Source organism: Corvus cornix, chromosome 4 (genome assembly GCF_000738735.6).
Source record: "Corvus cornix cornix isolate S_Up_H32 chromosome 4, ASM73873v5, whole genome shotgun sequence".
NCBI classification, from domain to species: domain Eukaryota; kingdom Metazoa; phylum Chordata; class Aves; order Passeriformes; family Corvidae; genus Corvus; species Corvus cornix.
The window spans coordinates 67808307-67819754 of record NC_046334.1 but is presented as its reverse complement, the minus strand read 5'-3'; the positions used below and the strand labels follow the sequence as shown (position 1 = coordinate 67819754).

Genomic DNA, 11448 nt, shown 5'->3' with positions numbered 1-11448 from the left:
TCTTTCTGTATTCAGAGGCAGGGGAGATATGCAGGTGGGGAGAGGCAGAGTGAGAGAGGCGAATGGGTTTGTGCACCAGCTCAGAGCTCCATTCTGCAGCCCAAGGCAGAAATCTTTGTGTTTGTGTGAACATGCTGCAGACAAAAAGCAAGTGAGGGATCTGGGCCTATAAAAGAGAAAAAACCACCACATCTTTCCTTTTTACCAGGATTTCACTTTACCAGTGTAGCCAAAGCTACAAGCCTGGGTAGAGAGAGAGGCGGGGATTGAACATCGAGGCCCATTCTCTAACAGACAGGTTTATTGAGTACGTGCACAACTAAGAGAAGCAAAGCAAAGCAGTGATGTCCAGGCTCCGAGAACAAGATCTCACCAATCCGCTGGCCAGACGTGCTGGGAGTCTTGGGAACCTGGAAGTGGTGCTGCAAAGGTCCATGTGGATTCAGCTCCTTAAAGTCCACGGTGATTTCAGGGTCTTCTGTTCTGTTCATCTTTTACCATCTTTCCTCAAGTCTTTGAGGCTGTTCACACCCGTGCTGTCTTCAATGGGTGCTTTTCCAAGTTTGGGTGTTTCTTTCCAAAGACACTGTCCTTGGCTTTCCTTACCCCCATCTCCTTGGCTTAAGGACTCTTAAATCACACAAGAGCAGCTTCTTAACATTAGCATTTAGGGATGGGAGATTCAAAAACAAGTTACTTATGCTAACTTTTGCTTCTTTACGATGAGGGTGATCAAACAATGAAACAGGTTTGCCCAGAGAGGTTGTGAAGTCTCCATCTGTGGAGATGGTCAAAGCCCAGCTGAACACAGTACTGGGCAATGCTCTAGCTGACCCCACTTGAGCAGGTGGGTTTGGACTAAATGAAACTGCTCAAGAGGTCCCTTCCAACCTCAACCATTCTGTGACTCATGCCACCTGCAGGCTGCTTGGCCTGTCCTCCCCTCCTGGATGGCCCTCTGGTAACAGAGAAGGCCATCCCTCTCATCAAGGTCTGGTATGGCGTGTGTCCCCACCGCTCAACGCCTACTGGGTTGCAGCCAACAGCGGAGCCAAAAGATCTTCTTGGTGGCAAACACAGAGGCCAACCCAGTCTTGCCCTTGACTATGGCAGGAGGCGCTTGGCCAGCTCCAGTCCTTTCACCTGGTTGTCAATGCAGAGCTTCACTTGCCTCATCCAGTAGCAAGTGGCTACCATGGCAAAGCACACACAGATTTGCATTAGCAGTATAACTACAACGGGGTGCAGCAGCGCGTTGAAAATGCCAGTGGCCGTGGGGGACCAGCCAAAAAAAACTTCCCACCAGTGGTGTTCTCCCACCCTCTTAATTCGTTCCATTACCTGTTTTATAACTTTGCCATCATGGTGAACGGTTATTAGGATCTTTTTAGCTTCAGCCTTGGCATTTTCTAGCAGCTGCTGTAAATTTGCATGCTCTAACATTTCTTTTACAAGTGATAAATCCATACCAATGGGGGTTGGGGTTATACTACGATACAGGGTATAGTTTCTAATTAGCAACTGGCTGGTAAACACAGGTGGTTTATACACAAAATCACAGCCTCTAATAGTAGCTACATTGCAAGCACACATATTTGAGTTGTTAAACACGGTCTGGTTATAAGCTTCATTAATTTGCACATATTTACATGTCGTTCTGAAGCACACACAGCCTTTCCCTACATACACTAACACGGTTTTGTTACTGCTCCGGGGGTTGATCTCAAAGTGACACACCCCTTCTTTGGTGTCAAAGCACACATCACTCGCCTTAAGGGCATCATCTTCACATATGAATCCCAGCCCCCTCTCCAAAATGCAGGCTTCCAAATCTACCGTCTGCCACTTCCCGTCAGACACCCTGGCCCACATGCGGTGGTCCAGGGGGTAGACCACGGACCCGTTTGTGTTTACCCCCAGGGCCACGATGGGGTAGACCTTTTCGATGCGAGCCTCCGCCACAGTGAGGACGTGGGCAATGACTGTGTTAAGGGCCTGGTCGTGGGTGAAGTTGACAAGCCTCCACCAGGCTTGGAGCTGCCGCTCCTTCTCTGTGGCTGCGTCCCACACGATCTTTCGGATCTCGGTGGGCAGGACGCCGTTGTCACCGTCTCTCAGGATACCTGCAATGACACTCTGCACCCACATCTGGGCCTGGATGCAGCTAAGAGCAAGAGAGACATTACTTTGTTCGATGCCCAGGGCTCGCAACAGCACCTGATGGTCTTTCTCACTTATTTGTTCCCAGGTGGGCAGCACCTCTGACACAAGCCACTGCCCCATCCCTAGGCTGGACAGGGATGAATTCAGGGGCTTGAGGAGGCCCTGCACACCTGAGGTGACAGTCTCCAGCTTGTTTGCCAAGACCTCAGCATTCATACTGTTGAGGACTCCCAGCCCGGCACCTCCTCCTCCCAGCGCTGTGGCCAGCAGGTCTCTCCTGGCCCGGGTGCCCTGCATGGAGCGGCTGGGGAGCCATGCCAGCCAGCCAGTGTGGAGAGTAGACAGGAAGGGGGCACAGTGTGGTCTGACAGAGGAAATATTAACAGTGGACAGAGACAGCACCACCTTCTTTAGTGACCGGACAGGCCCTGTCAGGAGCTCCTGGATGTGATTTTGCTTCACTACATAAGGACCTATTTTGGAAACAAAAGGGGGCAAGACAGCAATGATGGCAAATTCTTTTTTAAATCCTTCAGGGCCTCCTATCCACCACTTTCCTCCAAGCTCAGGGGACATTTCTACGCTCAGGTTTCCTCGACACCACACCTGGAGGGTTATGATCAGGTGTGGGCAGCGTCCATAATCCTGATTATACCATGAAGCCTCCGCATCTAATTCAGATCTATCAAGTGTTTTGCTCTCACGGAGACAACTCAATGGAATGATCCTCTTGTGGCCATTAGGGGTTGTGACAGTCACGGTGGTGCCATCAATTTGCATTGGGTCAGTTACACCTTCTTGGGAGTATTTAATTTCCAATTTTACCTGGCTGCCAATTTCAACATAAGGGGCTGCATGCCACGCCAAAAAATGGCACTTTGAGATCTTAATGGCAGCAAAGGAGGGTGCTGTGGTGCTGATCTTGAATTTAAAGGACAGCCCCATGCTATTGTGTGCCCACAGGCAGACCACAAAGACTGGCTGGACCAAAGTAAAATTGTACCAGCAGTCAAATTTTTCCACAGCACAGATCTTTTTCTGATTCTTCTTAGTTTTTACTTCAGTGACAGAGATTTGATTTACTCGCTGGTGAGTGGATCCATTAATCACCCTGCACCCCACCTTTATTTGCTGTCCCACTTTCCCCAGCAGCTGTGGAAGTCTGTTTGTGCTATCCCAGCCCCACTCATTTTCCAAGTACACCTCTGCCCCATGCATGACCACTGTTGACAAATTTAAGCCTTTGTTAGAATTTAATCCCATGATTCCCGTATGTTTTACGTAAGCTTGGGACCAGGGCCAATCAGTCCCAATTTTTGTGTGCCTCCTAACCCTGTGCTGGGCTGTGGCCTGTGTGTCAAGGTGCTTTTCTAAGTGAGAATGAATGACATTTTGTCCAAGGTGCTGATGAGTTGGTTGGACACATTGGGTGCTCAGCACTATGCACATACCAGAAAGCAAAGTAAATCCTGCAATCACAAATTTGAAAGCATTTTCCCCGCAGCACAAACAGGGCTGGTGATGCCACGAAGTTCGCCCTTCCCGCTGGTCACAATCGTCTTCCATTTTCCTTTATCTGCAAAACATAAGCAAGGCGGGCTCTCCAGCCCCGTTAGTTTCCCTTCCATGCTTTTAACTGTGAAGAATGGAACCATTTTTCCTCCCTTTTTGCCCCCTTTCTGATTTCTACCTGGTACACAGAGGGGCTGGCCTTGTTCACAACCCTAACAGGCCCCATCCACTGGGGCTCCAGCTCCTGGTTCTTCTCACTAACCCTTCGGTATATTACCAGGTCCCCCGTGTTCCACTCCACGGGGTGCAGTAGCACTCCCAGCTGCTTAACCATCTTGGGGATGTTGGTCTCCTGCACTGAGGCGAGTTGGTGATAGGTGGCTGACACCGTCCTCAGCATGTCCTGGACCCACCTGTCCATCAGCACACGGGGCTGCATTTCATCCGGGGGCTCCCCTCCTTGCCACCAGTGTTCCAGAATCTTCGGGTCTCTTGCAGGATGAAATTTCGGGGGAGGTGTTTGAGATGCCAGGGCACCCCGTAATGCCAGCAAGGTCAGTGGGAGCTTATGATCCCAGTCTTTCCTTTGCTGGCTCATGAGCTTCCTCAGTGCTGTCTTCAGTGGTTGGTTGGGACCCTCTGCTGAGTTGGGCTTCTGGAAATGTCCCATGATGTGAAGCTTTTGCTTGATTCCCAGGGCCTTGCACACCCCTTTTGTGACTTCCCCGATGAAGTGTTGGCCATGGTCTGAGTGGATCTCCTTTGGGATGCCCCACCGTGAGAAGATGTGCTCTACTAGGATCTTTGCGGTTGCACTGGGTGTGTTGTTTCTAGCTGGGAATGCTTCCACCCACTTGGTGAAGTTATCACTGACCACTAGGCAGTACTTGTTGCCTTGGGCTGTTTGGGGCAGAGGGCCAATAAACTCCATATGCAACTTGCTCCATGGCCCAGAAACCCTCTGGTGGCTCAGGACAGCTTTGGCTGTTTTGGCATCAGGATTGTTGGCTGCACACGTCAGGCAGTTGCTGACATACTTCTCCACATCCTCTCTCATTTCGGGCCACCACCCAGCGCCCTGCAGCCTCACCATGGTCTTGTCTGTCCCCAGATGCCCCTGCTCGTGAGCCAGGGCCACCAGCTCTGTCCGGACCAGTTCAGGCACCACCCAGACTGGGAAATCCGCCCCCTCCCTCCGCGCCAGGAGCAGCCCCGAGACATCCTTCCACACCTTGCATCCTTTGTACTCCCCGCCCCGTGCTAACTCCCAGAGCCTGGGGTCCTGTGCCTGCAAGCCCACCAGATCCACACTCTCCCACTGCCTGCTGGGAGCCACCAACACTGGGCCATTCTCATTCTTGCTGGCCTTCCACATCAGCCCTTCCTTTGCACCTAGCTTGGCTTTGGCATCTGCCTCCTTGTTCCACTTGGCTTCCTCTGTTCCCTTCTTGTGGGCCTTGACCTTAATGATCTGGGCTGGGCACGCCCTCTGCTCTGCCAGCCTGGCAAGGTACAGCAGCTTTTTGGCGTAGGTGACGGGCTTGCCATCAGCAGACTGCATGTCCCTCTCCCTCCAGAGGGGCAGCCACTCCAGCGCCACACGCACCACCCAACCCGAGTCTGAAAATATGGCCAGCGGCTGGTCTGCCGGCGTGTTTTCCAGGGCAGCCATCACGGCCACCAGCTCGGCAGCCTGGATGGAGTGCGGCAGGCACTTCCCCTTCACCACCTCCCCGGTGCCCCGGTTGACAGCAGCATAGCCCGTGTAGGGCACCCCTTCCTCGTGGTAGTTGGACCCATCTACGAACCACACAACGTAGCCTCTCTCCTTGGCCTCCTCCAGGCTGAGGCTGCTCTCAAACAGGGGTGCCCGCCCCGGCTTGGGGTCAGTAAGGGAGACTCCCTGCTCCTCCCCATCCCTCTCTCCACTGATTACCACCCTGTAGACACCAGGTGAGGGGTCCCTGGGGACCTCCTTGTTGGTCAATGCCAACGCCCAGTTGGCCATCCTGGGGCAGCGCAGGGGACCTTCATCCCCCTTTCCCAACAAGAGGTACCTCACCGGGGTGCAGGAGGTCCTCAACAGCACTGGGGCTGACCCCACCAGGTACTCCCAGTGCTGCAGGGCCCAGGTTAAGGTTAAAACCTCCCTCTCATAGTCACTGAATTGTTGCTCAACTGGCGTCAGCAGACGCGAGGCGTGGGCAACAGGGAGCAGGTTGGCACTGTGCTGCTGGCCCAGGGTGGCCTGCAGCCCCCTCCCCGTGCTGGCCAGCTGCAGAACATAGGGTCTGTCCCCCAGAGGATGTGCCAGCATGGGGGCTTGTGCCACACTCTCCTTTAAGGTCTTCACTGCCTCGTCCTGCTCTGGCCCCCATTCCCAGGGGGTGTTCTTTTTCAGGAGGTGGCAAAGGGGGGCTGCTTTCTCTGCATAGCCCTCAATGAACTCACGGCACAACCTCAGGAGAGCCAGGAAGGACCTCAGAGTGGAGACATCAGATGGTGCTGACATCTTCTGTATTAGCTCAACCCTCTGCTTTTCCAGTGAGCGCCCTTCCTCCCCCAGGGTCACCCCCACAAAGGAGACCTCCTTCCAGCACAGCTGGGCCTTTGTGGGGCTGATCCTGAAGCCTGTCTTCTGGACAGCCCCCAGCACCTCTGCTAGCACCTCCAGGTTTTTCTCCTTTGTATGGGTGTGGATGAGGACATCACCAGCACAGGACAGCACGCTCTCCCGGTGGCTGAGCTGCTCCCACATCCTCACCACGTGGGCATGGCAGATGGCAGGGGCATTGTGGAAACCCGGAGGGACTCTGGTGAAAGCAAATTGCCGTCCTCGAATTGTGAAAGCAAATTTGTGCCAGGACTCGGGGTGCAAGGGGATGGCAAATGATGGGCTGGTCAGGTTCAGCACTGAGAACCACTCGGACCCCCGGGAGATGGCTGCCAAGATGTTGGGATACTTGACCACTGTGGAGGTCTGCATTGGGGTGACTTGGTTCAGGATGCTGAAATCAACCGTCAGCTTCCACATTTTCCCATCAGCTTTCCTCAGGGGCCACACCGGGGAGTTGCTGATGCTCTGCTGCTCCACCAGCACGCCCTTGTCCAGCAAGGTTTTGACTGTGTCCCACAAGCTGTCCTCAGCCTCAGCCGGGTACCACGGCTGAAGCTGAGGAGGCGGATCCGGCCCTTTGATTGCCACAACAGCATCAATCTGCCCACAGTCCAGCTTGCTCCTTGCCCAGACCTGGGGGAACTGCTCTGTGACCCGTTTCACTCGGGGCTCCCACTCAGGGTGGACCAGGATCTCAGGGGCTTTCACTGACATTACCCTGTGGCTTGCTGGGATGACAGGCAAATCAATTTGTGGGCAGCGTAACAATGCTTGGTTTGCCAGGTCCACCACCACCTGCATCTTTGTCAGTGCAGAGATGGCTAAAATTCCTGGCTTTCCTTTCATTTCCATTTTACCAAATTTTTCAGACCCTTTGGCAGCCCCAATTTCAAAGGGTATGGGCCCTGTGAATGGCACTGAGGATTTCTGGCCATTTGGCCCTGTCAGTTCAATAATTTCAGAGGTTTGAAAGATCCCGGCTCTGCTGGGGGCCATATCCAGAATTGAATAAGAGGCACCAGTATCAATTAACATCACTTGTCCAAGCACCCCTCCTCCAATAGTTGTATCAACTATCAGGCGCCCCCAAAAATCGGTCTTAATCGGTGCCACAAAAAGGGGCGATGTGGGTGCCTGGCAGCCCTATTGCTGAGCCATAGACCCCGGGTCAATCGGGTGGGAGCTGCTGTGCTTTTTGGCCTCATGCAGGACCAGTTTTTGGAAGAGCTCCCCATCCGGCAAGCCATCAATGTCCTCCTGTTTCTCGTATTTTATCAAGCGCTTCCTCAGCTCAGCCCGCCAGGGGTTGGGCTTCTGAAACCTCAGCCCTTGCTGGTTCTCCTTCCCCAACCCCCCCTTACCATCAGGATCTTTTCGGTTGTCTCCTTGCATTTTTCTCATCCCTGCATTTTGGAAAGACATGGCTGATGTTTTCCCTTTCTTCCCCCCCAGCATGTACCCTGGGAATGCCTGCTTTTGCAGCTCAAAATTCTGGGTCAGGATCTGCTCCAGCTCCAACAGAGGCCTTTTGGCTGCATCCCCACCAGCAATCACCCGCAGTGGGGGTGTTAGCCCCACCACCAGTGGCTCCTTGAATTCAGGCCTGTCAAAATCGAGGGGGGACTCCTTTGAGCCTGGCAGCCCAGCTATCTGGTAGAGCATCTTTTTACGGTTAACATAGGCATCGGGCCTCTCCTCAGGGTTTTGCTTCTCCTGGTGGAACAGCACTAAGGGGTTGACCTCTGGGAAGAACACCTTCAGCACGGCCAGCTGGACGTCCCCAATATCCTGTACATTGCCCATCTGCACATCCCCCGGCAGTGCTGCAAAATCATCTGGTTTCATGCACTTTCTCACAATGTCTATCAGGTCACTCACAAAGTTGCCACTCTGGCACTTGGGCAGACGCTGGACCCTGGACAGCCAGTTAATTGCTGTCTCCTTTGTCAATGGCCCCAGCATCTTCCCCACCGTCTTGAGCTGCTCAGGGGTAAAACAGAGCACAGTCCTGTTGGTGTCTATGGGTTGGAGTGGGGCGTGGCTGACTGGCTCATCGTGGGGGGCCTTTTTATCTTTGGAAGCCTCTACCTCCCCTACTTGCAGCTGGCACACCTCCTCCCGCAGAGGAGCATAGGGGGACGGCCTGGTGGGGCTGTTAGCACCCCACACATCATCCTCATAATCATAGTGGGGTGGGTGCGGGTCCAGGGAGTCCTCCCCCTCACCATTCCCAATTGGGGTCCTCTTGCCTTTGATGGCAGCCACAATGCCCCTTGACACCCCCAGCTCTGCCTCCAGCTCCTGGATCTTGGCATGGCATACCTTATGATCAGGGCCAGTGCCCCGATCCCTCTGGACGTCCTGCAGGACGGCCCGCACCGCGCTCTGCGCATCGTGGGTCTCCCCGATCCACTTGCCAACCTCCTTCTTCAGCTCCTCCGTTTTCAGCTTCTCATAGCCCAGCTTGCTTTCCAGCCGGGTGATCTCCACCGCACTCCGCAGAGAGTCCCCGCACAAACCCTGCACCTCTGCTTGCAGGTTGTCCACCTGCACTTTGAGCTCCTGCTTGGCCTGCTCCAAGGTCTGCACATTCTCAAGAGCCTCCTTCAGCAATCTGGACAACTCCCTGCCTACCATTAGCAAACCCTGCAAAGCCGCTCGCTTCTTACACTTATTTGTGGGTTTGGGCTTTTTGTTCTCCTCCGACCAGCTCTCCCACTGCTGGCACAGCTGCTGGTACGCATCTGGCCCCTGGAAGGACCCTGGCGACCAAACTGGGGGGAGACACTTCTGGAGCACAAACTGCTCCAGCTTCCAACTGCTAACGATGTCGCTCATCATAGTGAAGGGGACAAGATCTGAGAGAGCTCTGTCTCAGAGCAAAACTACCATAACACACCAGTACTGCCAACCCCTCCACAGAGCAAGGCTGCAGCCCCGCGACCTGCCCCTCCAAAAAGCCCCCCGGGGGGATACCGAACCTGGGCACAAGGGAAAAGGAAGGAAGGTGGGAAGGGGAGGCCACGGCCGAGCCGGCAGCTGCCGCAAGCCACCGGCTCCCGGGGAGGGAACGGGGAAGGGATGCGGGAGCGGGTGAAGCAAAGGAGAGACGGAGTAGGACCCCAATAATAAGATCTCACCAATCCTTGGCTGAATGTTCTGGCAGTCTCAGGAGCTTGAAGACAGTCTCTGCAGAGGACCAGCAGATCCGGCACCTTTCAGGTAAAGGTGGTCACGAAGTCTCAGCCCGGTGATTTTTATAGCCATGGCAGGTCGTTGTTTGGGGCTGATGAAACCTGTGTTTACTTCCTCGGTAGCTTTTCCTCCTCCGTGTGCTGCCTTCCCAAGGACACTTTCCTTGTCTTTCCTTATCCTCTTCAACACTGATTAGGGAAGCTGAGATCACATTGCAGCACCTGCACTGCCCCTTATCTGTTTGGGGAGGTCCAGGATTAGTCATGGTTCACACTAAACTTCTGTTTGCACCAAGTGTCCTGAAGAGGGAGAGCTGGAGCCTGTCCTCTGATCGTCCATCCTTCCAAATCCCCCCAAGGCCGCCTCATGTACTGCACACCCCATTAGCACCTGGGGTCTGGGTGAAGATCACCCATGGGGCTCGCACCTGACGCCTGTAACAAACACGGTCCTGCCAAACCACCCCCAAAGCACAGATCTGTTTGCCAGGGAGGGATGAAATGGCAGGAAAATTCACACAATTCATCCTTTATATCCATTTTGGCATGTGGTCTTTAAAAGCAGCATTTTTCCATGCCACAACCCAGCTCATCATACACTGACGTGGACCTTGGGGTTACCCAAGACATGTCAGGAGCCTCCACCGTGATATTGCATCAGCTGAATTACAGATGTAAATCTGCACCTGCAAAAGCAGATGGGGCCCCCCCTCCCCCCCAGCCTCACCCTACAAACCACATTATAGCTTGGAGCAGTTCAGAAAATTTGACCCACTTGTTGTGTTGTTTTTTTTTTTTTTTGTACACTCAGAAAAGGGTACCAATCATCTTACTAAGTGAAAATGCTATCATTTTCATTACTGCTTTTACCTCCAATTAAATTCTCCAGAAGCTAAACCCTCCACTGGAATAAAACCATTTTAAAAAATTAAAAAGGAAAAAAAATATTCACACATGGCTTCTTGAGCCCCGGGGAGTTTCTATCCTGCACCCCTTTGCCCCCAGAGCAGCCCTTATTTCTACATACTGCAGTACTGGCTGTGTTGGACTAGGCTTGAGCCTGAGTAGCCTTCCCTGACCCCCAAAATCAGTCTTTTTAGCCTCAAAAGCACAGAGAGAATGAATTTTCCCCTGTTTTTATGGTGGCTGTTTTCTCTAGCCTGGCATTTACAGCCCAGCTGCAATTACCTCCTCTGCAACATGGAGTTTAACAGAGATGAAACCCCAGCCAGGTCCTGCTTCTTGGCTGTAAACCCTGTTCTTCTACCCCAATGCTTTGCTCCAGCCCCCCAAAACAAACACCTTGCTGTAGGAAACTCCTCACAAGGGGAAAAGAAAGAGTAAAAAATGCAAAAAAGCTGGTGAAAGCACCAGAAGTGAATCTCAGTGTGGTGAGGTGGGCAGGATGCAGGCTGGAAAAAAGTGGAGGGGCTGTTTCCCACTAGGATGGGCTCATAGGGAGTTGGCTGGGCTGGGAACAGGGATAGTTGTCTTTAATTTCAGAAAAAGAATAAAATTCCCCTAGAAACTGTGCAGCCAAATAGTACAAATATACCAAAATTTAGCGATTCCCCCCAGCATGGCTCAGCCGTGAGCCAAACACTCGTGATTAGGAGCTGCTGTTCCCCAGCAAGGTCACCAACAAATCTTGCTTGTGTGAACACAAAAGTTCATCTTACAGTCTTCTTTCCTCCCCTTTTTTCTTCCCAGGACATCAGCCCCAAACAATGTGGGGATGTTATAAACAGCAGCTGTCTCCTGCACCTTCGCACAGTGCTTTGATTTTTGTCGGCGATATGCTGCCAGACAAAGGTATCCCTCCTCCAAAATGTTTTCTCTTAGGAGCAACAGCCAGTCCTGAGAACAGCTTGGCCACTGGTAAACAGCTCCACTGTGTATAAACAGCAGTTTCAAAAAAAATTACATTTAATCCATGTTCCAGTACATTATGCTTTTACACTG

At 52.9% G+C, this 11448-nt stretch overlaps 2 protein-coding genes across 2 annotated transcripts; both read right to left on the bottom strand.

The window, feature by feature from the left end:
* Positions 1 to 279: 279 nt before the first annotated feature.
* LOC109144970 lies at positions 280 to 9762 on the bottom strand. Its single transcript, XM_019287401.2, has 2 exons — positions 9433 to 9762; positions 280 to 3739 (listed from the first exon to the last, which is right to left on the bottom strand). Exon 2 carries the CDS (start codon positions 3727 to 3729, stop codon positions 1105 to 1107), a length of 2625 nt encoding a protein of 874 aa, XP_019142946.2. The 5' UTR covers positions 3730 to 3739; positions 9433 to 9762; the 3' UTR covers positions 280 to 1104.
* LOC104690812 lies at positions 7149 to 9439 on the bottom strand. The gene has a single exon (XM_019287402.1). It carries the CDS (start codon positions 9131 to 9133, stop codon positions 7436 to 7438), a length of 1698 nt encoding a protein of 565 aa, XP_019142947.1. The 5' UTR covers positions 9134 to 9439; the 3' UTR covers positions 7149 to 7435.
* Positions 9763 to 11448: the final 1686 nt, after the last annotated feature.

What these genes read in the sequence shown, in the direction of transcription:
- LOC109144970 (XM_019287401.2), bottom strand. Translation starts at nt 3,729, where the DNA reads ATGGAAGACGATTGTGACCAGCGGGAAGGGCGAACTTCGTGGCATCAC.
- LOC104690812 (XM_019287402.1), bottom strand. Translation starts at nt 9,133, where the DNA reads ATGATGAGCGACATCGTTAGCAGTTGGAAGCTGGAGCAGTTTGTGCTC.